Source organism: Gracilinanus agilis, chromosome 1 (genome assembly GCF_016433145.1).
Source record: "Gracilinanus agilis isolate LMUSP501 chromosome 1, AgileGrace, whole genome shotgun sequence".
Taxonomy (NCBI): Eukaryota; Metazoa; Chordata; class Mammalia; order Didelphimorphia; family Didelphidae; genus Gracilinanus; species Gracilinanus agilis.
Genome location: NC_058130.1, coordinates 384,264,292 through 384,291,811, shown reverse-complemented (window position 1 = coordinate 384,291,811; position 27,520 = coordinate 384,264,292). Strand labels below are relative to the sequence as shown.

The 27,520-nt window shown below is 36.3% G+C and overlaps 2 protein-coding genes across 2 annotated transcripts; one reads left to right on the top strand and one right to left on the bottom strand.

Annotated features, from left to right (window-relative positions):
- Positions 1-413: 413 nt before the first annotated feature.
- Positions 414-8,845, bottom strand: RAD1 (RAD1 checkpoint DNA exonuclease). Its single transcript, XM_044657786.1, has 5 exons — positions 8,651-8,845; positions 6,788-6,896; positions 4,039-4,297; positions 2,206-2,304; positions 414-1,810 (listed from the first exon to the last, which is right to left on the bottom strand). The coding sequence occupies exons 1-5, from the start codon at positions 8,843-8,845 to the stop codon at positions 1,627-1,629; spliced, it is 846 nt and encodes a 281-aa protein (XP_044513721.1). The 3' UTR covers positions 414-1,626.
- A 1,914-nt stretch (positions 8,846-10,759) lies between these two features.
- Positions 10,760-27,454, top strand: BRIX1 (biogenesis of ribosomes BRX1). The gene is made up of 10 exons (XM_044657785.1): positions 10,760-10,921; positions 15,458-15,569; positions 18,809-18,852; positions 22,676-22,746; positions 23,006-23,055; positions 23,157-23,230; positions 23,359-23,409; positions 23,782-23,883; positions 25,353-25,481; positions 26,988-27,454. Exons 1-10 carry the CDS (start codon positions 10,760-10,762, stop codon positions 27,258-27,260), a joined length of 1,068 nt encoding a protein of 355 aa, XP_044513720.1. The 3' UTR covers positions 27,261-27,454.
- The last annotated feature ends 66 nt before the right edge of the window (positions 27,455-27,520 follow it).

The window sequence follows — 27,520 nt, the reverse complement described above, 5'->3', positions numbered from 1 at the left end:
AAGATCTTGGTGTGTTACTAAAGTTATAATGAGTTTTTCCTCACAACTATCTCGAGAGAAAAAGTACAAACACTTTCTATCCCATTTTACAGAGAAACAGGTTCTGAGAAAAAGAAAGTATCTGACTAATGTCATACAGCTCAGTAGATGAGGCTGTATTCAAACCCAAATCTTCTAACTCCAAATAGAGTACTTTCTGCTAAACCATGCTGCTTTTCATAGAAAAGAAATTTTTTCAAGCCATACCTTCTGCTTAGTAGCAATTCTCACACAGAAGAGCAGCAATCTAGGTTAAGTGACTTGTTCCAAGTTACATAGCTAATAAGTGCCTAAGGCCAAATCTGAACCCAAGTCTTCCTGACTGGTACTGTGATACCTAACTGCCCCTCTCACAGAAAATTACTGCAGCTGGCATGCATTTGGTTTTCCTTCCTTCTGGTCAGGGACATGATGTCCAGCATCTAAGAGGCTCCCACTAATATTTTTAAATTGAAGTGGGCAGTTAGTATATCATAAAGTTAGGAGCCCCACAGAACAACTGAAACTGATTATAACAACCGAGGTTGAATGTAAATCTGAAGCCACCTCTCCCTGTTTTCTTTGTAGAGGTGGGATACTATGGGTATAGAGTGCCACACAGGTCTGATTTTTAGTATACTGTTTTGCTGAATTTTTTTTCTTCTTTAGTATAAGGGTAGATCTCTGAGAGAGGGTGAGAGCTGGTTATAAGAGGAAATGTAGGTGAATCAAGGGAGATCATGTATTTAAATGATTATATGAAATACATTAACATGTATTAATGTAAAATTAAATACATCAAACATATCTAAAGAATGACCTTCTAGCTTTTCATAGAATTTTATTATTTTAAAGATTTTTGCTAATTCTCAGTCTCAAGTCCCATAGATAGCCCAGTTCCATCTATGAAGAACTCACATAAATGAGTGCTTCACTAATTTATAGTTTTAAATTTTACAGAAAGGCAGTTAGGTGGTACAGTGGTCAGAACACCAGGCCTGGAGTCCGGGAGAAACTGGGTTCAAATCTGACCATACACATTTTCTAGTTGTATGTAAGTCACGTAACTGATTGCCTACCTCTTGCCCTTCTGTCTTAAGAGGTGTTACTAAAAGAGAAAGTATTTTTTTTAAACATACATATACACACATATATTTATTATCTCTTAAATAATATTTTGTGCAGTTCAAATTAATCTTAGATGAATGGACTTGTCATAAACATGCATTTTCTAATTGTAATAGTAAACCGAACATTTCAGAAATGGTAAATTTTCTACTTCAGATTATTGAATTTCTCAAAGATTCCTATTTTGAAAAGGTAATAATGTACATAATTTATTCATCAATGTTTATTACTGCTTATACTTAAACCAGAGGTAACATTCAGAAGAGTACCAGAATACTGATAGCTAGCTATTTGAAAACATCTTTATGGAAAAATAATGTGTTTATAGAATATACTGTTCTGTCCTTTGTTACTAGTTTCCCAATGAAAAATTCTCATCCTATCTACCAGAAAGTCCTGAAATACATTGGGAGAACAAAAGGAGAACAAGAATACGGGCTATACTTCCTGTGTGAAAGGAGACAGCTAGACATTTATCAGTCAGGGCTCTGAATCACTAACATCTTCATCAGGGCAACAGTAATATTCCACAAAACATATCTGTCCATCTTCATTCTTAATCATATATTGTAAAGAAAGGAACCCCCGGTTATCAGTACGAATAGACACTTTACAAGATAAGGCTAAAGCCTTTGTAGATGGTTTCAGCAATGAAATCTTGTATCTGCAGAAAAACAAGTAAAATACTATTTACTAATTTGAACATATGAAACAAAATTGCTTTTAAACTCCAAATAAAGAACTAAACAAAAGCTAACAAAACTATTAATATACTTAAGAAATGAACTATTTGAATGGATAACCATTTTCTCTTTACTTCCTTTACCTTCACTTTACCTATATATTGTAACGAACACCAAAACAGATTTTTTTAGAATAGCATTGTTAACTCTTTGTCCTAAAAATGTGCTTTAAAATCCTCTACATTTTTTGTTACAAATCAAAATAAATTTCTACTAAATTACTGTCCTCCCAAACTCTCTCCCTCATTACCAACTGAATTTCTTTTTTTAACCATCATTGCCTTAGAACATGGCAGCTTGCATATTAAAAACTGACCTGTTGGTTTGGGTCCGATTACAATGAAATGCTTCCATCAGATCAGAATCTTTGGGATAGTCAAGGTGTGAGCTTCCTGAATTTCCAAAAGTAGATAACCTAAAACATAAGATTACCAAATGCAATGGACCTTTACAAAAGATTAAAATTAAAGTCTGGAAATTTCTTCACTGTTGTACCCTTTAACACATGTGTGATGATATAACTTCTTTGTCCCTGCACTTAAGAATATGATAAAAAGATTGATAAAATGGAAGGACTGTGGTTCAAAACTAACCACTCCATTTTTTCATCAGCAGTCAATGTACATTAATTGTTTCCTAAGGCTATTATTGTGCCATATCTGTACCTCAACCAACCTATTCCCTAAGCCTAACATACTTTATTTTAACCTTGAAGTATGCAGCTTAGTGGGTTACATAACTAGTAATCAATAAACAAGTACTCATTGAGTTTTTCCTATTTGCTTAAGGATTTAATGGAATATGAAATAAGTATAAAACGGTGCTATGCACTAAAACAGTATATAATCTAAAAGACACTAGCACACATTAAACAATTGGAGAACACATCCAAAGAGGATAACTGAATGCTTAGTTGTTTCACAGAAACAGAATGTAGAAATTCAAAGAAGTTGATGTAGGTTGTAGAAATTAGGAAAGGTTTTGTGGAGGAAGTGGGTTTAAGGAAAAGGTAAGATTTGGAGAAAGGGAAAGTATTTTGGGGAAGGGAACTTGAAGCCTGGGCCCATCCAGGGCTTGATACTCCTCCAAAAGAGATTCCCCCCAACTCTCATGCATGAGGAGGATAATCTAAGGAATTGTGTTGGAGGGTTCCTTAGAAAATTCTGCCTAAAGTCTTGGAACTTCAGTTTCTGACATTAGTTAATTACGAGGTCTGCTCAATTAAGTTCAAATTAATTTGAAGTATTACTTTATTCTTCTTTAGACTGGAACATCCTTGCATAAGACTGTGAGAAGCTTTATCTCCCCTAAAGTAGATCTTAAAACTTATTTTAAATTGGTGACTTTCTAATGCTTAAAGACTTCAAAGCACACTGTACTTTTTGGTTCTTCTCTAAACCAGTATTTTCAGAGTATTCAAAATATGGAAGTTGTTCAATAGAGCAAGAGTACTTACTATCATTTTTGACTTTAGGTCCTATTGTATATTTTCTTATCTAAGAATCTATGTTGCTTGATAAACATTACCCTCATAATAACCAAACCCTTGTTCTCTGTGCGCTAGGCATTTATGAAGTTGGTACTAAATTATTATATATATTTTTACCCTTTCACATCATCTTCCTCAACAAAACTGTAAGTTTATTGACTTAAGATAACAGGTATATATTATGTATTCAGACCTTGAAGTAGCTGGTAGAGTACTAAGCACATATTAAGAGGTCAATAAGCAGTTGTTGAATATCACACACACAATATCATTCACACAAAAATTTGCACATTGCACTAAAATGAAACAAAAGAAAGACTATATACTACAAGAACATTTCTCTAGAGTAAGGATGCCCAAATTTTAAATAATCATCATAAATCTTGCTATTCTGAGGCTGTATGAATCAAACTACAGAATTAATTACATTTAGCTTCAAGTAAATTACTAATTGTTTTGAGTCTGCTAGCATGATACTTGACAGCAATGATTAATAATACAGAAACAGTAGCAGGGTGGTTAGGTCCTATGAACCTACTTGTTCATATATACTAGCTAATTAGTTAGAGAAGAAGTATGGTAAAAATTCCCAATGCAAAGCAAAGGGGGAAAAAAATCACGTAAAGAGCTTATGAGAAACAAAATTCTGATTTGGGGTACCTGAAATAAGGTTTTTCAGGTGACATGGTAATCTGTAGGACCTCACTGGTCATGTCCAATTCAGCAAATGCTTCACGTAAGCCTTCTGACTGAAGAATAATCTTATTAATAACATTTGTGCTGCAGAAATCAAAATCCAGTGTATCTTCAGGCTCTTGGGTATTAATTTTGCACACTGTCACTACTCCACCTTCTTCCAGGAAGAGTGTCAAAGGATGCCCATAACCTTGGTAACACATTCTAAGTGCAGTTGAAGTTCCTGAAGTGAAAATAAACCAATATAAGCACTCTTAAAGCTTACCATTATGATTCTAGATTCAACTTCTATTCACATTAGAAATAAAACTCATTAAGTAGTAGCTTTATTTATGTAACTAACCTGTACACAACAATATACACACTGTTGTGTATTTTTTTTTCTTTTTTTCAGAGACACTGTGGTGTGAATAGAGCACTGGCCTTGGAGTAAGGAAGACCAAAATTCATCTCACCTTTGCCACATATTAGATATGTGATCCTGGGCAGGTCACAACCTTTCAGTGCCTCTAAGGATGTAAATTGCAAAGAAGGTATCAATCTGCATTGATAGGGAAAGTTCCTCACTGGGAATTCTCTAAACTAATGAAATTAGTTTATATTACTAACATTACATTTTAGCCCACAAAAAACAAAAAAACCCAGAAATAACAAGACGACAAGAAAAATTGTATTAAAAATCTCCAAATTTTTTTCTCCTAGTACTAAATTATTCCTTGACTTCAAATATAGGTATCCCCTTCCAACCTCAGTTTTTTTGGGGGGTGGGGTTGGTCAGTGCCTGGGCAGTCTGGAAAAATTTATGTAAAATTTTTTGGCTTCTATGTTTATTCTGTAAACTAACTTTTTCTTTATTTTAACTTCAAAAAATAAATTGTGTATACTTATGGTACTAAGAGAGAAAATATGTTGATATTATGTAACACAATACATATATTTGATGCATTTCTGAGTTTTTAAATCTTTTCTGTTATCTGCTAGCCTTCACACATCACCTGCAAATTCCCCCCAAATTTTTATTTAATTTCATTCTAACTTTGTGATGTGGAAGAGATACCTGTATAAACCATTCCAGAATAAAATAGTGTACAGTGCCTTAAATGTATAGGGACTAATACTATAGTATATAGAACCAAGTTGAAGACATGGTTCCATTTTGACTGCCTGGTATAATACATAGCATTATACTAAATGCTCTGATATGCATAAGCACCCAGAACTCTGTTTTGTGATAATTAGATTAAATCTATACCGCCCATCTTTAGATTTAATCACCAAAGGTAAGAGCACCTCCAATTCGTAAGCCAGGTGTGCTAGAGTGGGTGACAAATCAGAGTCAACTGACTGTCTCCTAGGTAGTCCTATGAGAAGTGTCTATTGTGATTGGACATGCAAAGTAGGAGGGAGGCACAGGAAGTGACGCATAAGTGACCCCTTTAAAAGGAGGTCTTCCACTGGAGGGGGGCTGCTAGTGAAGAGGGCAGCTGATGAAGGAGCTCTTCTGGTCCATGGAGGAGTGCTGGCTGGAAGGCTAAAACCTTGGTGGGTTTAAAGACTGACTGACTCTTCCTGAACTTCTCTTAAGGAACTTCTTTTAAAAGACTGTGCTGGATTAATTAAAGGATCTTAGTAATTTACCTACTGTGTTAGATTCTTATTTCCTTATTTCCTCTCTTTTCTTCTCAATTATAAATAAACTTCCATAAAGTCAATTATGACTTGAGGTTATTCCTAAATTGGGGAGATTTCCCCGGGTGACCACATTTTAGTATTTTGAACCCAAAACCCCCTTTTTCCCCATGACAGTATTCAATATAAAGAGATCCTCAAATCTTATTTAGAGAAGCTACTTTTTATCTTCTAGAAGTTTAGCAATCAATTCTGCCCCAAAGGTACTGGTTCAAAGTACTAGAGGTACTACAATCAATCACTGTGGGGGTAGTGATGCTGAGAGTCTAAGTCACTGATGACATGCTTCATAATGGCTGCCTACAAAATGAGGAGCCCTTTCAGCCTGAAAATTCCCAGAAACTAATGAAAGTGTAAATGACAATGGGCCTTAACATCGACTAATCAACCATGACCAACTTGTTGGAAAGTCTTTATAATAAATGTATATTCATAATACAACAAATTTTCTTTTAATTCTAATGTCTCATGCTAAACCATTCTTACAGGGTTATTGCAATAAAAATCCTAAACTGTCACGGAGCTAAAAATTTCACCTGCCAAGAGTCCCAGGGGATTAAAAAATTCTAAAAGTTTTTTGTGATTTCACATCAAAACTACAACATTTTACATTTTTACCATTTCTTAAAAGTTCCAAAACTTAACTGGAGATTAACACTTAATGTTTTTTAAAAAACAAAATGAAATGTTTAAAAACAATAATGAAGCTGGAATTAAGCGATTTAAATAACTTCTAAAAGGTTAAAAATCTTGGTCATCTTCATATCTTTTAGTTATTTCAATTTCAATTCTTGGGTAGTCTAATATATTTTAAAAGATTGTAATTACCTCTGCAATTATGAAAAAGGGCATAAAAACACCTGTTATTTTTGAAAAACATTCTTAAATTACAGAACCCACCGTTCTGACTTCTGAGTAATGAACTGCCAAAAAAAGGAAACTGTAACTCTAAATATCAATTCTAAGTCAATAAATTCTTGGTAATGCCTTCATAATGTTATATCGTGACCATACATTGATATACCTGGCAAAGGAGTTGAACCAAAAATAGTCAAGCAGTCTAAAAGGACTGTCAAATTGATTCGAAATGTCACAGACTCTTCCTGAACAGTGAACTCTTGAAATATTCCAGCCTGTGAAAAAAAGGTGAAAATAGTTATTTGCACTAATGAATTAAACTATTTTATATATAGTTCCAAAGATTTCTCTTTATACATATTTAAAGGATCAGCATGGTTTTGCCACTTCCTATCTATGAAGCCTTTAGCAAGTCACCTAACCTCTCTAGGTATCAGGTTCTCCATCTGTAAAATTAAAGAGTTGGTTTTTGAATTTACAAATGATTCTTATTTTCTTTAGCTTATATTTCCTAGATTTTTAAATTCTGCTACCCCAAAACCAGTGGTATAAATTTTAATTTCTGGGTTCCCAGGCCAAAAAGAACTCCTCCCTTCTAACTCACAGAAACAAAAATGGCCCAACCAGGCCCCTAGAGATACTCTTTTTGTGCAGAGCCCCTAAACACAAAGGAGGTTGCTTAGGTCACTTATCTATAAATTATGGATTTTTTTAATTGTCAATTTTTTGTTGTCAATATACCACAAATCCTATCAAAGCAAGATTTCTATAAAACAAAGATACTTAAGCTTTACCTAGTAATTAGGTATTTCAAAAAGTGTTATAATCTACAATACAGTATGAGCAAAGAACCTGGACAATCCTTTCGGTTCATTTTTTTTTTTAAACCCTTACCTTCCATCTTGGAGTCAATACTGTGCATTGACTCCAAGGCAGAAGAGTGGTAAGGGTAGGCAATGGGGGGTCAAGTGACTTGCCCAGGGTCACACAGCTGGGAAGTGTCTGAGGTCAGATTTGAACCTAGGACCTCCCATCTCTAGGCCTGGTTCTCAATCCACTGAGCTACCCAGCTGCCCCCTTTCAGTTCATTTTGAATTCTGATCTGTGACTATTTATAAGATTCCTACAATACTGGAGCTCAAGAGAATCTAAAAGATCACCTAGTCCAATACCCTCATTTTGCAGACTGTAGATTAAGAGCTGGAAGGGACTTTGAAATTTATCAAAACCAAATCTCTTATTTTAAAGATGAATAAATTAAGGCCAGGAAAGATAAAATGACTTGCCTGAGGTGACAAAACTAGTGAGAGGATTTACTTCTAATATATTGAATTATTTCTATTTCTGGGTTTTGAATTAGAGGTTCAGATCAGTTTTTCAGACCTTCCTACTTACTCTTTTTACCTAGGAACTTCAAGGAATGTCCCATCCAAAGATTTCTTCCATTGCAGAATAAATAGGAAAGTGAGGTTATAAGTTGTGTCTTTCTTGACAAATACAAACCAGACTAAGCCAGGTATGTCTGCTACCAGCAGAACCAAGTCCTTGAATCTCCCAGTAAGAAACATTGGATAGTTACTCCTAACTGGGCAGAACTCTTTTCCTTCTAGACATTGGGTTCATGGAACCCAGACATGTGATAGTACAATCACTCAAGGAATTAGGAAGGGATGAAGAGTTTGATGGACTAACTGCTCTCAGCTATTCACAATCATAAATGTCTTGGGATATTTAGGGGGAGGGCTGAATAATGGCTGTATTTGTGGATCCTCAGCAACAGGATTTCTGAGGTATCTGTTGTTACAGAGAGAATCATTTGACCAAATTAATTTGCAATGTCTAGTCACTTAATAAATTTATACTTAGAACACCACCTCTCTGCATTTTTAATTGTCATACTAGTAAGGAGCAGAGCTAAGATTCAAACCCAGGACTTTTGATTCCCATTTTAGTGTTTTCCCTAGACCATTTTAACAGCTTACCATTCCAACACATAGAGAAAGTGAAAATAGCATGCTTGCCTACATACCTGAATGAATGCATTTGCTTGCAGACATTTTGCATTTTCCACTGTAACCTTGATTCCATTTGTTGTTGCAAAACAAGTTGCATGGTCTTTGAAATGAATAGCTTTCAATATGTTTGAGAGATTCCTTACATTGTCAAGGCTAGCAACTAAAATATATTGATCATTCTCATCTTCAGCCTGTGTGGAAAAGGGCATTTTCTGTTTCACATTAGATTCCTCCCAGTGGGTGTTCCAAATTTAAACTGGAATTAACCAGCCGTCTATCTTGACAACCTATAATGAAGATAAATGTTAATTTGAGTTGTGACTTCAGAAAAAAAATTCCTTAGTTTTAATCTCTCAAAATGATTTTTAAAATGTCAACCAATTTAGGGTTTTCTTAGTGTTTTTCCTATGCACAACTGTTTAGCTCTCTACCTCACCCCCTCCCCAACTGCAGAAAAGAAAATTTGTGTAAGAGAAACTTCACCAGACTAGAAATCACTTGAATATGAATTTGGCCACTAAAGAAGTTGGGAATTACTTTTTTGAAATTGCTTTCCAGAAAGTGCCCTATTTAACCTATTTCTATAGAGCCGGTCAAGGAATAAAATGATGTATTATTCAGATTGTAAAACATTTTCACATGATTCACAAACATAGCCTAGAATTTTTGGCAGGGGGGTGAAGGGGGTGCTAGAATTATGAATTCATTAGTTTAACTCACTCTAGATAGCAGACAAGTAATCTATAATTTATTGTTGAAGAAAGCTGCTTAGTGCATGGAAAAGTTAAGTGTCTTGCCCACGGTTAACTTAGCCATTGTTTCTAAAGCAGGACTTGAATCCAGATCTTCCTGATTTTTAAGCTTGGTCCTCTTTCCACTATTCCATAGTGCCAGATAATAATATAAGGATTATACAAGACTTAAAAGGGTTGGGGGAGGCTTTGCCTTGTCCCACACATTCTAATATTCTAGGCTAGTTCTCTTGACTTCCAGTAAAAGGATCATAAAATTTGGAGTGGAAATGATTCCTAGTTTATAGATCAAGTAGAGGTAGTCAGATCTTGCACTGTGGAAGGAACACTGGATCTGGAACCAGGATGACTTTCCTAGCTAGGAAATCCTGAGCAAGTCACTTAATCTTTGTTTCAGTTTCCTCATCTCTAAAGATAATAACACCTACTTCTTAGAGTTACTGTGAGGATCAAATGTAAATGTTTGTAAAGTATTTTAAAATTATATGTAATGCCAGTTACTTCTACTGTTATTTTGTAACAGGCCTAAGAGGTTTGTCTAAGTTACAAAGCTCGAACACCTAGAACTTGAACTCTTCTTCCCACGTTTTTTTCAACTCTACAACGGCTAATATTTATATGGAGCTTCGAATTTTTCAAACAATTAGGGCCTTGGAAAACGTGAATAAAACGTCAGACATTACTTTGTCTACATCCCTTCCGGTCTCTCTATCCTACCCACAAACGAAGAGAGAAGAGATGGAGTATTGAGGAAATGTTCCTCTTACAACTCTTACAACTCTTAGCTTGCTTCCAGGATCCGCTCAGGTGTCCCCACCTCAAGGAAGCTCTCCCAGATCGTTCCCTGTGGTGGCGGGGACTCTCGCCTTCTCCGCTTAGCTTGTATTTATTCATCTAAGTGTAGTTCTACCCCCGGCTCCTTGGAGGCAAGAGCTGGTTGGTCTTTGTAGCACCAGCCCCGAGCTTAATGCCTAACTAGCCCGAAAGTTTGTGCGGTTGGAATAAATTCTCCGTCCCACACGGTCCCCGCAACTTCTCAAGGAACCTCGAATCTCGTGTACCCGGAAGGCCCCAGGCCGGGGTCAAGGGCGACCGTTTTTTTCCCCTCTCAGAGCCTGGGAAAAACCTTCACTCCAGCTTTCAAGATCAGTCGGGAAACGCCAGTTTTGCCTAGGTTCGATTGCACATGCCCAGTTCTTACGACTACACAGTGCGACAGACGTAAAGTAAAGCGGGGATTGGGCGGAGCCAAGGGAGGAAGTTTTGTATCATAGAGACAGGAAAAAGGAGAGAGGGGCAAGGAAGTGAAGAGCGGAAGCGGAACGTTCTATGAGCAACGTGCGACTGCCGGAGGAGGTGAATCTAGGCAATATGGCGGCAATCAAGAGGAAGCGGCGTGGAGGAGGAGGTCCCGAAGCGAAGAAGCCGAAAGGGAAGGGGAAAGAGGCCAGAGCTCCGGCCAACCCGCTCCCTCTGGCCCCAGGGAATGCAGAGGAGGAAGAGGAGTACCGCATCCCGGGTCCTGTCTCCAAGGTAAGAGCTGCAGCCCATGCAGAAGCGTATGCCCCAACTTGATCCCGACACCTGACCTTTCCCTTGCGAAGGATGAGGCGACCACGCGAACCCCGGGGCAGGTCCACCCCTCGGCTCCTTCTTGTCTCCGCTGCCAGGTCTGGGATGCGGCGGCAGTGCACGTGATCGTCGCGAGAAAGCTGTGGGGTAGGAGTCAACCAGCACTTCTTAAGCCTGCTGTGTGCCTGGCTTTGTGCTAATTGCTGGGGACAAAAAACATGAATAATAAAAAAGACATTTAAAAAGTACCTCTTGCTCTCAGGGAGATCACAGTTGAGTGGGGGAAACAAATGCAAAGAAGTTTATGCAGATTAGCTGTTTGTTCAGTTTCTGCCCTGACTTAGTGACCCCATTTGGGTTTTCCTTAACAAACTTACTGGAGTGGTTCATTTTACAGATAAGGAAACTGACTTGCCTCTGGGTCACAAATCCATGAAATATCTGAGGTTAAATTGGTTACATTCTCTCGGTGATGAAGGTAACGAGATTAGCGAAGGAGGACCCAGAAAGACTTTTTGCCGAAGATGGAACTTTGGGTTTGACTTGAAGGGAGCAAAAAGGGGTATTCAAAACCAGCTCCCTTCGGTCCATCTTTACTCTGGAAATTTAACATTCTTTTGTGCTTAAGACCAGTTCTTTTCCTCAGTGTAATTAATAGCAATAGTTGTAGCATTAATATTCATAGCGATCCCCAGAGGTAGTTGCTATTATCTCCATTTTACAGTTGGAGAAACTGGGACAAAGAAAGATGAAGTGATTTTTCCAGGGTTACACTAGTAAGTGTCTGCCTGAGGATTCCAACTCAAGTTTTCCTGCTTCAGATCCAGTGCATTGTTCTCTGACCCACCTGGCTAACTATTCCCAGAACCGATTGGGAGTCCCTGGGGGTCTCAGTTGTGATGGGTTTGTAGGCAGATGGAAAAAAAAAAAGTTAAGGTAAAGCTTTTTTTTTTTTTTTTTTGCTGGATCATACTTTATTTGAGCCATCTTTAAGATTCTAGATTGACCTAGGTTTTGTGAGAAATTCCAGAATGAGTCAATTCTAATGTTTTTCAGCAAGCATTTATTAGGTGCCTTCAATGTGTTAGGTGTTACCTTACATGTTGGGGATAAAAAAGACAAATCAGCCCAGGGACTAACATTCTTCTGGGATGAAATGACATGAAAAAAGAAACTGACATCTGGGACAGTCAGGAAAGGTCTCTTGTGGCACTTGAACTGAGCCTGGAAGAGAGCTAAATGCTCCACAATTTGGAGGAGAGAGATCATTTCAGATAAAAACAAACTACAGTGGAATGTCTTGTATGGGACACAACAGTATGCCAGTTTGACTGGAATTTAGGGTGGTGAGAAGTGTAATCAGCTTGGAAAGATAGAATGGAGATAATTTGCAACTCATTTGGTGAACTTGATGGCCTCAAGTTGCCTTGGCCAGATGGAGCTGAGAGTGATTTGCTTGATAAATATTGGTTGAGCACCCATTTTGTTAAAACCATTGTGAAGTACAGAGGTCCCAACTTATCTGTTCCCTCCGCCTAGGAATTTATGAATTGGAAGATGTGAACAGAGCTAAAGAACAGGAAGATACATGTTAGGTACTATATAAAGGGTCAAATTAGATGTAAGGGGAATACAGAGTTTAGAGGAAATTGCTTCTGTTCAAAGATATGATATATCAGAGATGATATCAGAGAGAGGAAGAGAGTGAGGGTGCATTTAAATTGGCCTTGAAAAGGTTGTTAGGATTCTTATAGGTATAGAAAAGCAACATTTCAGGTGGAAGGAATGATGTGAGGAATTGTATGAAAGTGGCAAAAGTGCCTTTTTTTTTTTTTTAAGGGGAAAAAATTTCAGAATGACTAGAGCAAGTGATTCATGGTGGAGAGTAGTTGAATTTAGGAAAGGTAAGTTGGGCAAGATTGTCAGGAGTTTAGGAGTTGGAGTTTTCTTGGTAAACTATATAAATCACCAGAGGAGTAATATGATTGAAGAGGTACCTTGGGAAAATTAGTCTGGTCATGGTGTGCTGAAGATGTATTGAAGAGGGAGGGTCTAGAGGCAGGGTGAACTGTTAGGACTATTGAAATAATCTAGGTGTCTAATGAAAAGGAAGGGATGGAGCTAAGGAGGGATGGGAATGAACAATTAGATATGGGGGCCCGACAGTAAAATTTTCCAAAATTTGATGCCAGAAATATATGGCAACGTTAGGCAGAGTAAAGAAGCTGAGAATAATAATTCATTTGTGGGAAGAGAGATGAAGTACAATGGTTCAAGGTGTAGCATTTGGAAATGTTAGAAGTTTGAGAGGCTATAGACTGAGTCATCAGTCCACAAACATATATTAAGCTCCTACTGTATTTGATGAACTATTCTAGGCCCTGGATACAAAGACAAACTTAAAGTAGTATTTGTCTTCAAGAAACTTTTGATCTATTAAAAGAGACAATGTGTGTATACAAAATAAATAGCTATTGAGGAAAACCTAGCAGCTAAAGGAATCACTAAAGAAAGGGTAGAAAGTGACACTTGAGCTGAGTTTTATTGACTAGTGGCTATACCAAGAGGGTGTTGGACTCAATGATTTCTAAGGTCTCTTCTAGCTCTAAATCTATGATCTCAAGAGGACATAAGGAACACATTCCTGGAGGTGTGGAGAAAAGTTATTGCAAAGATACTGTGTTAAGAAGTGGAGTGTCTCCATCAAGCTTGTGTAGGTGGTGCTGCATATCGCCATTCAGCAGCATATGAGTAGGAGTGGAAGGAAATGGCAGATGGTAGAAATAATCCAGGGTTACATTTTGGTATGTCATGAGTATTGATAGGGACAGTGGGAAAGGGACTGAATAAAACCAACTTAACTAGAGTACTAGAGTTGAGGGGACAAGGGAAGGGAGAAAAGTGAAGCCAAAACAGAAAGACAAGAGCCAACCTGAAAAGGTATAGAGGATTGGGATTAGAGGGCACAGTGATGATAATGAGTAGGTTTAGGAGAGTGGTGGTGACCCTATGGCATACATGCCAAAAAGAACATGCAGAGCCTTCTCTGTGGGCATGCCTGTAGTTGTCCACCTGAGTTCCATACTAGAAAGCCAGAGGGACTTCTGGTGGAGCTGCTTCCCTTCCCCTCTCCCTGCACCTGAGGACATTCCTCATTCTTCATTCCCCCCCATGGGAGCACTTCCTCTCTCAGTCTGGATTAAGGTGCTAATGGGGGTGGGAGCCTCACATGCTGTGTGAAGGTGTGCCTGTTGAGTTTTTGATAAAGGTTATTCCCGTGGTGTTTTTGGAGAGGAGCTAGATGCATGGCACATAGAGAAGAACAGAGTGCTTTGGCCACTCTCCTCCCTCTCCACATGAGCCTTTCATCACCCACCCCTCTGCCCAAGCAGCCCAGTGGGAGCAGGTGAGGTGGGGGGAGGGGCAGGTTGTAGCATTTGGTCAGGGTGGGGCAGGGGGCCACAGCATATATGGCACTCTGGTTATAAAAGATTCCCAATCACTGGTTTAAGAAATGTAAACAAAAGAGGGAATTAAAGAAAGTTAATCTGATAAGATATTTTGGAGTTTTTGATTCTGAATGATGGTAGTTGAAACTATGCATGAAAGAACACCATTCAAGTCTTGTGTCATCAACTGCCTATTGGACCTCTCCGGGTGCCTGTCAGATATAAAACTGAACTCATTATCTTTTTTTGTACATCTTCTAATTAACTTTCTTGTTTCTTTTCAGGGTGTCACTACCTTTCTGGTCTTTTAGATCCAGGTCCACATCCTTGATATCACCTTCTTTTCCCTTACCCCTTATATAGATCATTTATTAAGTCTTGCCAAGTCTGTCTGCATTATTTCTTGTAGCCTTCCTTTTCCCTTCTGGGGTGGAGTTGGGGTGAGAATTGAGCATCAATTCTAAATAAAGTATCACTTCATATTTATATTAAAATCTTATATATGCAGTATAAGAATAGATAATCCAATTGAACCCCTCCCTATTTTTATATAGTATCGTGAGTCTTAAGGTCAGAAAACTTGGCTTTGAATCTCAGTTCAGATCCTTAGTAGCTATGTGTGTCTTAACATATGAATATAACTGAATTATATTTTTTATTAGAATAGCCAACTATAAAATTATTGCTTTGGATATTTCCCATTTAAATGCATAGTAAGAAGTAGAATTATAATATAAATTGCTACTTTTTATCAAGCTAGTTAAATTTGAGGTGTATACTTATTTTAACAACTTTCTAAAGTTTGTATATTTTAAAATTATTCTTGGGGGCAGTTGGGTAGCTCAATGGATTGAGAGCCAGGCCTAGAGACAGGAGGTCCTAGGTTCAAATCTGGCCTCAGACACTTCCCAGCTGTGTGACCCTGGGCAAGTCACTTGACCCCCATTACCTACCCTTGCCAATCTTCCACCTATAAGTCAATACACAGAAGTTAAGGGTTTAAAATAAAAAAAAAAATTAAAAAAAAAGAATTATTCTTTTCTTGTAGGGTAAATGGAAGAATAAGGAACGAGTTCTTATCTTCTCATCAAGGGGAATAAATTTCAGAACAAGACACTTAATGCAAGATTTAAGAACATTGATGCCTCATTCTAAAGCAGGTTGGTTTATTTATAAGCTATCTTTTTTTTGCATGCTACTAAAATTTTATGTTGGAAATAGTTATAAGCAGATCTATTTGTATAGTTATATTTCCAAAAACATATGTTTTGCGCATGGTAAGTAGTGGTTATTTTAAGTTTTATTATCCACCTACTTAGGGAATAAAGTACTTCAAAAATATAATTTTAGTTCTAGAATTATGTCCATAATTATTCATTTCTATCAATACAAATTTTTCTAAAATGGATTTATATGCTTTCCTATATTCAAAATTACTGAACACAATTAAAACTTTTCTTGATGTTCCAGGATCTTCATCATAATAACTAATATTTATATGTAAATATAAGTACTAGCACCTGCTATATTTGCAATTGATTTTCTATTTGATCCTTACAACTTTGGGAGGGGGGTGCTTTTATTATCCCCATTTGACAAATAAGGAATCTACAGTAGATAGGGTTAAATGACTTTCTCGTATCACATAGCTAATAAGTATGTCTTAGAGAGGATTTGAACTCAGATCTTCTTGACCCTAGGCCCAGTACTCTGTCCACTATACCACTCAGCTACCACCATATCAGAATTATAAGATGAACATGAAATATTGTATTGCATTGTAATAATATAATGCACTCAACCTATAGAACCATTTCTTTCCCCACATAATTCCAGCTGCCCTTCTTTAATTCTTGGCCCTGGATGTTTTCCACAGCTTACTAGATTTTGGTGCTGCTGGGGCTCCCAAAATCCAGCCATAGGTCTGGGTGAGGACTCTGAGCTCCCAAACCAGGTCTCTGGGTTGCTTAGTGGTCATAGAGGCCCAGAAGCTGAAGCCAGCAAAACTTAGGAATGTAGAATATTGCCGTTTTTTTACTTAGGGGAGTTGTAGTGGGGTCTGAGATCATATAGTTTGGTGGAAAGAACAGTAATTTTACATTCAGGAAACCCTTAAATTTCCTCATCTGCAAACTGAATGTTCATACTACACACTTCACAGGAGGTGGGTGACCTGGTAATGGGAGGGAAGGATACAGGGTTTGGATCCAGAGAACCTAGGTTTAAATTTTTCTTGTACTTAGGCACTTTGTTTCTGAGCTGACTCAGGCCCTTAAATTATAAACTAAAGGGGTTGGATTTAGTTGGTCTTTAAGGTCTCTTCTACCTCTAAATCAATATCCCATTGACTTTTTCAACTTTAAAGCATTATCATAGATTTAGAGCCAGACCTCATTTGTGGAGGGTAAAAGATAAGCTTTTAAAGAAAGCATTTAGGGTTGAGAATGGAAGGAGAATACTAGTGGTTTACCATTTCATTCAGCTCATTTTACAGATAAGAAAACTGAGGCAAACAGGATTAAGTGATTTGCCCAGGGTCACAGCTAGTAAGTGTGAGAAGGCTGGATTTAATTTGGTCTTCTTAAATCTAGGCCCTGGTCAATCCACCGCACCATCTAGCTGCCCCATATGTCTACTTTCTATCAATATAAAATCTCAATGTAGGTCATAAAGGGGCAAGTTGATGGCATAGTGGATAGAGCATTAGACTCAGAAGTCAAGAAGATCTCAGATTTTGCCTCAGGCGTTTAAGAACTGTGTGACCCTTGGCAAGACATTTAACCTTTCTTTGCCTTAATTTCCTCATCTCTAAAAATGAGGATAATAAAATGTTAAATCCCAGGGTGTCGTGAGGGTCAGATAAAATAATATTTGTAAAGTGCTTTGAAAATGTTTAAGCACTCCATAAATGCTAGCTTTTGTTGTTGATATTATATATATGAATTGAAAGTGTCCTCAATGAAGATAACAGTAAGGAAAAAAGCAAAAGGAAAAAAGCTTTCAAATATGATTTTTAATGATGAACTGCATCTTTACCTTTTCACAGTGAATTACCCTGTACTTGGCTATTAGTTGGTTAACTAAAAAAGCATTAGATTCCCCAGAATATGTAGACTTTTAGGCTATTCTATAACAAAATGTTTCCTATACATACATCAGGATCATTCTGGATACAACAATGATATCACCCTAGGCCAGTGATGGGCAAACTACTGAAGGCCAGGTGGGGCCCCCTGAAATGTTCTATCCTGCCGCAGGACATTATTCCTAATGTGTCGAATACAATGAGCAGGATATAATACAATGAAACTTTGAAAGAGTTGCCTTAGAAACAGACTGACAGATGAGCATTTCCTTTCTTTTGGCCCCCTCTTTAAAAAGTTTGCCCATCACTGCCCTAGGCAGTGATCCTCTTGATCTTTAATGTCAGCTAGGCAATTAAACAGATAGAAATGTGATCACTTAAGTGAAGGAGGCAAGGCCACACAAAGTCCAATTTGAAGGAATATTCCCTGTGGATGATGAGGACCTCCAGGTGCTCTTGTCATCAGTTGGCATTGTGCTGATTGCATCAAATTCTAGAATATTGCAGAGCCACCTTGAAAAGAGCTGTACTCTTGTCAAAGGAGTTTGGCCTGACCATCTACACAGGAAAGTTCAAGTTAGATGAAGACTGCCTATTGTTGAGATTATGGCATGTATGTATTTAGATAGAAAACCTATAGATTTTGTCATCAATATATAAATCTGGAAAGAATACAAATGAACCTCAAGTTGGATCCAGAGTTTAAAAGAGAGGAAGAAACCAAACTGGCTAGCTTTTGAGAAATTGCAATGCTCTTTTAATGACATGAAAAGAGGACCATTTTTTTAAAATGAGCATTCCACCACTGTTGTCATGTGGCAATATAATATGGAATACAATATTTTCTGAAGGATTAAAATGAATATACAAAGAGGCAATAGAGAGATACAGATTGGATATGAGCAGAGTCAACATATAACTCAGAAGAGTAAGAGTAAAAGATAATAAGAGAAGATAAGTTGGGAATATGAAGGAGGGACAGGTGGACAGCCAGAGTACTCCATTGGAAAGAAGTTGAGATGATTGAGGAAAGACCTTCAGCACCTAGGATAGCACCCCTCTGGCATGGACAAGAGTCACACAGGGTGAGCTGGTATGGTTGTAATTTGTATTATTAAGGGACACATGAAATTACTGTTACAATTGAATATATAGGCAAAATGTTTATAAAAATATCTGTGAAAATTAATATTTTTTTCATTAAAATTGATTCCTGTAAACATAATCTTTATAATTATTTTATAGAATGATTTTTGTTTGGAACTTTAAAAATCTTCTTTTGTAAGTTCATTTTTGTTTTCTTCTTTTTATCAGATAACAAAATGGACCGGAAGGACAAATTGTTTGTAATTAATGAGGTAATTTAGAAAAGAACTATATATAGACTATTGAAAATCCTTTAGAAAATTTGATTTTAAAATATTAAGATGATTTTTTATTTGAGACCAAATCTCTTGAAAAAATAAATCCAGGATTAATGAGTGCTCAGTTTGGTTAGAATATGCCTATAGTAGGCAGAGATAGCATGACATAATGATTTGGAGCTGACATTGAAGCTGGGAAGGTCAGGATTCAAGTTCCACCTCTGATACCTATTGGCTGTGAGACTCGAGTCATTTAATCTCTTTGTTCTGGACTAAAGATGTCAAATTCTCAGAAACTCCCTGGACCTAAGTTAAAATGTCATTGAGAAATATTTAACAAAATGAATAAAAAGTATAATATAGATGTTAATTTGTGGTTTTCTAAATCAACATGTGGCCTTCAGAGATCTGTTTCTATTTGACTTTGACCCCAGTGATCTGGACTGCTCTATGAGACCATAAGGGAACAGGTGCCCAAAATGGATTGATAGATGTTTCCTCCCCTGAGAATTTGCCATGCTAATGAATTCCAGATCTAGCTTTTATCCCTGATCCTACTGTAGTTCCTAACTCATTAAATATTTGGCAAAGTACTTGAGCTTTCAAGGCCTGTCTTGCCAATCCATCTGTTCCATTTACTCCCAAACATATGCTTCTGCTTTATTCAAACATTTCTTACTGTCTTGTAAACACGATTTATGATTTGCCTTGTTCACTGCTTTTGTTCACATTAACCTCTTATTTGCAACATTTCTCCCATCTTCAAAATTGCTTTCAACAAGTTTCAGAGCCAAGTCCCACATCCTTGAAGTCATCCTTGTCTATTCTTACCCTCATTTTCCCTTCTGAACTCCTACAACATTTAGTCTCTGATACATATTTTAGTACTTGTATATTATTTCATATAATTTTTCTTATTACTTTTTTTTTTTAAATTTTTAAACCCTTAACTTCTGTGTATTGACTTATAGGTGGAAGAGTGGTAAGGGTAGGCAATGGGGGTCAAGTGACTTGCCCAGGGTCACACAGCTGGGAAGCGTCTGAGGCTGGATTTGAACCTAGGACCTCCCGTCTCTAGGCCTGGCTCTCAATCCACTGAGCTACTCAGCTGCCCTCTTATTACTTTTAAACTCATTTTCCAGCTAGACTATTATACTATTCCCTCCCTCAGTAGTGCTATTTATACTATATATACGCATTTGAATATTCACTGGATAGATTTTAGAAATGAAACAAATAGGTATTTATCAAGTGCTTACTTACTATATGTCAGTGTTATGTTAAGCACTTTTTAATTATTTCATTCTTACAACACCCCTGGTATCATCCCCATTTTACAGTTGAGGAAACTGAGGTGGCAGTTGTATTTTGCCCAGGGTCATGTAGGAAGTAAATATGTGAGGGATGTATAAAACTCATATCTTCCTGATTCTGGGCCTTGTGTTCTATCCACAGTACTGCCTACCTGCTTATATTACATTACTTGAAACCAAGAGATTATTAGAAGTTTTCTACTTGAACTGACAAGTGAAATACTTTGATTTATTTCCAAATGATCTTTTAAGATTTATTTATCTTTAAGTTGTTAGTCTGTAGGCCTTGGGAAGGATTAATTTATTTGTAGCATGTGTTTTGAGGATACATTATATAACTGAAAGTATAATCAAAGAAATCCATGGTCTGATTATTTTAAAGATAAGATATTTGAAGATTATGTTTTAAGTAAGTTTGTGAATGAATACTTATGTACCATATTCAGAATCTAATTTACATTGCTTCATTGAGTCTCCAAATTTGAAGAAATATTTTAGTGTCATTCCAAGTTGATTTTTGTTCAGATCTATTTTTTTCATAAATTAAAGGATTTTACTAAGCTACCTTGCTAGAAATGTAGTGTAATTTAAAATTTTACCCCTTTAGCTCAATGTTTAATACAATTCAACAAGCATTTATCATATGCACAGCAATGGGTATACAAAGGCAAAATGAAAAATAGATTCTACTCGAGGAGCTTACATTGAAAAAACACGTAAATATAGTGTGAGTGGAGTAGGGAGAGAGCATTAACAGCTCACTCTCAGCATCAGAAAATATTTCTCCCAGAAGGTGGTAAATGAACTGGTCTCCTCAAAAAAATAGAGGAAAGTATGCAAACCAGGTGTACACTGGAAAGAAGGGAATCCGAATGGCATTTTTAAGGCTTGAAGTCAAGAAATACAACTTGAATGGCAACAGAGAGCTTCATATTTGGAAGCCCTCCTGCCTCATTCATTACTAAAAGTAACAAAAAAGATGATTTATCTTCATTACATTTGTCTCCACTTTCTTTCTAATATATATTCTCCTTTACACACACTCTACAGTCCAGCCTAATTAGTCTTCTTGTTCTTCTTCACACAAGATATCTTGCTTTGAACTTTATATTAGGCTACCTATTCTCTTCCCCCCCCCCCCCTCAATTGTACTTCCTCCTCACCTATAATGAGCTCTTAAAAATTCCTTGCTTCCTTCCAAGCTCAGCTACTTCCCAGGCCCTTCCTGATATATGCATGCCACCTCACCATCCCTTTTGTATTTATCTTTAGGTTTGTTGTCCTTCAGTCCTTTGAATCCAAGTGACCCATTTGGGATTTTCTTGGCAAAGGTACTTGGAGTGATTGCTCATTCCTTTTCCAGTTCATTTTTTGCTAGGAGCCATCGAGTTCATGACAGATGACAAAGTCACGCATGAACCCTGAGAATTTGCAAAGCAATTCAAAGGAGGATGGATTTCCCACTCAGTTTTCCCCGTGTGACTTTTCTCTTATTAACACTCCTCATTATAGAAATTATTATGCTCAATATCTCTATTTAGCCCCAGGAACATATAGAGGAATATTATAGGCTATTATTAGAGCCCTTACAGGCCCCCTACAAACTCCTAGGAAACTCTCACCTTTACGTGCAATAATACAGAAATTCCCCTAGAAGTCACTTCACAACAAACCAGCTAATAGTGAGTTAATGTTAAAGATTTTAAAACCCTAACTTAAATCTCCCATACACAGGTGCCTGCAAAAACGGGCCAAGTTTCCTCCCTCTCTGATCCCTGATCCAGTATAGTACGTTAACATAAAAGAACAATGAATGAAATATTGTCTTCATGAATGAGAAATTGTCTTCAAAGACCAGTACCTCCCTGAATTGTGCTCTCCACCCCATAGCCAAGGAGACAAGTAAACCTTTGAAAGATGTTGGGGGTTGCTAAGGAGTGAAAAGTTGTTAGCAACAGTTAAAGTAGGACTGAATACATTGTCTCTAAGAAAAGATGTATGATGAGAATGGATTTCCATGCCAACATTTTGTGTGATCTCAAAGTGTATAAATTAAACTTTACTCAAGGCAGAGCAGAGCAGTATCCATGATGCCTGCCTGGCTGAAATTCAAACTGTCTCTCATTCATCTTAACACGCCAATGCTGTCACACCACCTCGAGCCCCTGGATCTGGGGATGCTGGCCTCCCCAAATTTTTCAGTTGAGGAAAAATAGGCAAATAGGGTTAAGTGACTTGCCCACAGTCACATAGCTAGTTAAGTGTCTGAACTGCCATTATTTGTAGGTATTTGAGTATAAATAGTATTTCCCTCCATCAGAATATAAGTTGATTTTTGTCTTTGTACCCTTGCTACCTGGAACATACTTATATGCTTGTTGATTGATATCAAATGATTATTTCATTTTTATCCTTTACTAAATATTTATGAAAGGAATTCTTGTAAATTTACTAGACTATTTGGGTCAGTTTTTAGAACTTTATTTTCCATTTATTTCATTTAGGTCTGTGAAATAAAAAACTGCAATAAATGTATCTATTTTGAAGCTAAGAAAAAACAGGATCTCTATATGTGGTAAGAGAATATGCTATTTAAACATTGAAATTGTTCAGCTTAAAATACTTTTGGTGTATCTATCATAGAAATGTTTGCTTTGTGTATTGAAGTCTAGATTTAAGCCATTTGTTGGTAGAAACTTTTCATCTGCCATTTTTTTATCTTTATAAATTTCCTTGAAGTTTTCCATAAAAAATGAATGATTTCAGTTAGCATTAAATAATTAGTGAGCACTTTGTATTTTTTTCCTAATTTGTTTATTTCTTTATGTTTTCAGGCTTTCAAATTCACCTCAAGGACCTTCAGCTAAGTTCTTAGTTCAGAATAGTAAGTTGAAAAAATAATGAATCCTTTTCTGATATGTTGCTTAAAATATTTTTGTATTAACTGTGACAAACCTAAATCTTTATTTTCAAAATCTGTTGCAGTTCATACTTTGGCAGAGTTAAAGATGACTGGAAACTGTTTAAGAGGTTCACGTCCTCTTCTGTCTTTTGATCCTGTAAGTTCTATATTTTTTGTATATCTTTTGTATAGCATGTTATTTTTTTATTCTATGAGGCATATTTTAGTGTGATTATTTTAAATTATTATCTGTTAGCCAATAATAATGTTTATTTGCTTTTGTAGACATTTGATGAATCGCCACATTATTCTTTGATAAAAGAACTCCTTATTCAGGTAAATCTAGACATTCACATATATACATATGTATGCTATAAATTGAGTCCTTAAAAAACAAATGACTTTTTATGTTTTGGGATTTTATATCACACCTATGTAGAAACCTTTCTTCATCCATCTCTCCCATACCCTTGCAAATCCAAAGAGTTTTATTATAACAGATTAAAGTAATAAACAATTCTGGAAAACCAACCACAATTGACAGTATATGTAATATTTCACACCTATGTCCTTCCATTTTTGCAATTAAGACGAGAATGAATTTATTTTTAATGCACATTGGACATAGCTATTGGTGTATCAAGTATGAACAATGTAAATTTGAATTAGATGTATATATATATGTTTATATTTGTATTTCTTCAATAGATTTTTTGTACTCCTCAATACCATCCCAAGAGCCAACCATTTGTTGACCATGTGTTTACTTTCACCATTATGGACAATAGGATCTGGTTTCGTAACTATCAGGTAAGCTAAGTAAAAGCATGTTTTTTGCTCAGAGTGTTTCATAGACATGGTCTTGATCTTACCAGGAAGTTTAGCATGGTTTCCTGGAAAGAGCACTAGATTTAGAGTTGGAAGTCTCAGGTCCCATGTCCCAGTTCATCCACTTTATAGGATGGTAGATTTGTTACTAGAAATAACCTTAGAGGTCATCTACTTGAAAACCTCAAGCTGATCCCATCCCCCAACCTGCTTTACAAATAAGGGGGCTTATTACATGTAGTGTTGAGTGAGTTGTAAGATTCAAGCCTCCAGGTTCATTGTTAGCAGTTCTGTGCTGTTGGGTAAGTCATTTATCCCCTTTGAACCTCATTTTCCCAATTTGTAAAATAATTATAGTACTTAAACTACCCATCTTAAAAGGTTTTTGTAAGGATTAATTGATTATAATTGCAAAGTAATATAAATGTAAGCTGTTGTACAAATTACCAGTCATTATGGTATATGTAACTTCTCCTTTAGGAGTGTGCATCAAGTCCTTCAAACTCAATATATAGTTTGAATGTGAACTTTTTGTAAGAAATGATGGAGTTTAGAAAGAAACATTCACTAGTATATGTAAAAAGATACTATGTTTAAAAGTGTTGTTGAGAGCCAAAGGAAGTGATAATGACATTTAATTTTATAAACTCTGTGGGAGTTTAGAATAATGCTAATGTTACAAATCCTTAGAATAAACCTGGGTAGTTAATAGTTTTAATGTATGGTTTTCTAAATCAGTGTGTGCCTACAAGACATGTATGTGACCCCATTTCTATTTTATTTTGTCACCACTGGTCTTCAGCTTTGAAAGGTTAAGTGTTTTGCCCAGGATCACACAGTATTTGCAAGAAGCAAAATTTGAATTCAGATCCTTTTGGCTCCAAGCAGAGCATTCTTTATGTACTGAATCATATAACTGCCAAGAAATATAATCTATCTGGGTTTTCATGCAATTGGTTATATATACCTCTGTTTATGAATCTGCACATAAATCTATGTGGGGTTAAGTAGAGACCTTGAAAGAGGTTCAATAACTTGTTCAGTCATCCAAGCCAGTAAATGCCAGATGTAGGTCTTAAACCCACATCTTCCTAGCTCTAAGGTCAGTTCTTATCTCCTATATCATACTGCCTCTCATTTGTTAGATTCCATACATAAATATAATAAAGTGAAATTTTAAAAAATTAAATTTATTTGTTTGTTACATTAAAATTCCCAGGTAACTCCCTCTCTCCCTTCTCTCCCTGCTCTAAAGAAGGTATCATTTGACAGAAAGATATATGTATATATTACACTATTCTTTGCTTGTTTCTAGTTATCATTTTTTGGGGGGGAGGTGTTCACATAAGAGATCATATTATTTCTTGAATACAATTCTGATGTGATCGTAACCACTGTTTATTTATAAAGGGGACATCAGAAGGAAATTGAGAAATATCTCTTTGTTGTAGATCATAGAGGAAGATGCAGCTCTTGTAGAAATTGGACCTCGTTTTGTCTTGAATCTCATAAAGATTTTCCAAGGCAGCTTTGGAGGACCAACTTTATATGAAAATCCACATTATCAGTCACCTAACATGGTAAGCTGGGTTTGGGCTTTATTTTGAACACTTCTTGCCTTACTGGAGCTATATTTCAGTGATTTCCTTGAGATAACTAGCATTTGATTTGTGATCATGTGGTCTGTTCTGGGAAGTAATTACTCAACTATTTTTATAGTAATAGTTGTGAAATTAATTTCACTTGGGTTAAGTTTATTTATTTTTGGTCATTTTGTGCAATACATGTATCCCACATTGTGGGGATAAGGGAGTGAAGTGCCCCCACAATCTAGGAAAAACTACATAAATTTTTTTGGCCCTCCTTTCATATCAGAGAAGTCTGAATTTTTTTGTTTAGGGGGTGCTATATGCATTTGTGAGTTACTAAATGTTTAAAGATCATCTGTGTATTTCTAACCTCTCTCTGTTGTCTGTAGGCTTTCATATTCTTTGTGCAAACTTATTAGCCAGTACCAGATTATTTTGTTGATTACTGCTTTTATAGTACAGTTTGAGATATGGTACTGCTGAACCACTGTCCTTCACTTGTTTTTTTCATTAATTCCCTTGATATTTTTGATCTTTTGTCCTTCCAGATGAATTTTGTACTATTTTTCCTAGTACCATAAAATAATTTTTTGTAGTTTGGCACTGAATAAATAAGTTAATTTAGGGAGAACCATTATTCTCATTTTTTTAGGTTGGCCTATGCATAAGCAATTAATATTTTTCCAGTTGTTTAGATCTGATTTTATGTTAAAAGTGTTTTGTAATTGTGTTCATATAATTCCTATATTTGTCTTGGCAAGCAGATTCCCAAATATTTTATATTGTCTATAGTTATTTTATTTTATTTTATTATTTTTAAAACCCTTACCTTCCATCTTGGAGTCAATACTGTGTATTGGCTCCAAGGCAGAAAAGTGGTAAGGGCTAGGCAATGGGGGTTAAGTGACTTGCCCAAGGTCACACAGCTAAGAAGTGTCTGAGACCAGATTTGAACTTAGGACCTCCTGTCTCTAGTCCTGGCTCTCAATCCACTGAGCCACCCAGCTGCCCCTAATAGTTATTTTAAATGGAATTTCTCTTTCTATCTCTTGCTGCTGGGCTTTGTTGGTAATAAATAGGAATGCCGATGATTTATGTGGGTTTATTTTGCTAAAGTTAATATTTCAGCTTAATTTTTTAGTTGATTCTCTAGAATTTTGAAAAAGAAAGTGATAGTTTAGTTTCTTCTTTGCTTACTTTAACTCCTTCAACTTTTTCTCCTCTTATTGATTTACCTGGCATTTCTAGTACAGTATTAAATAAGCATCCTGTTTCACTCCTGACCTTATTGGGAATACTTCTAACTTATTCCCATTTAATTTCTTACGCCAACCTCCAGTCTATTGATTGAAACTGCAGTGGGGAAAGACACGATGAGGAAGGGATAACTATATATATTGATCTTTCATTTTGAATGATGGAAAGTGTTGCGCATAATTTTCTTACTTGAATTTCAAAACATTCTCTTTCATCCTGTACTTTACATTTTGTTTTTAGCATCGACGTATAGTGAGAATGGCCACAGCTGCAAAATACAGGGAGAGACAACAAGTCAAAGATGTACAGAGGCTCAAGAAGAAAGAAGATAAAACTATTATTCCAGAAGATCCTACTGATGATGTTTTTAAGACACCAGCTGAAGAAAAGCCAGTGGAAATACTCTTTGTGAAACCAGAGCCCAAAGTCAGTTTGAAAACAAAAAAGAAAAAGATACACAAAAGACAAAGAAAAATGAAGCAGAAGGCTTTGAAGGCCAAGAAAACAGAGTGAATCTGTGGAAACAAATAATGTTCCATTATTTTTTATTTATTTTGCACTCAGTATGTAAATACTTCTAAGATTTATACAATACTCTTTTGTTATCTAGGACTTTGGTACTATACGTGCTTAGAGGAAAGGAAAGAGATACAAATCTAGTGCCCAAAGTGTTTGATGAAAGATCTTTTTGGTCATCTTATTTTTTTTTTCAATAAAATAAAATGCCACAAGAGTCTAAGGGTATATTTATTTTTCTTAGGATGTTTTTTGAT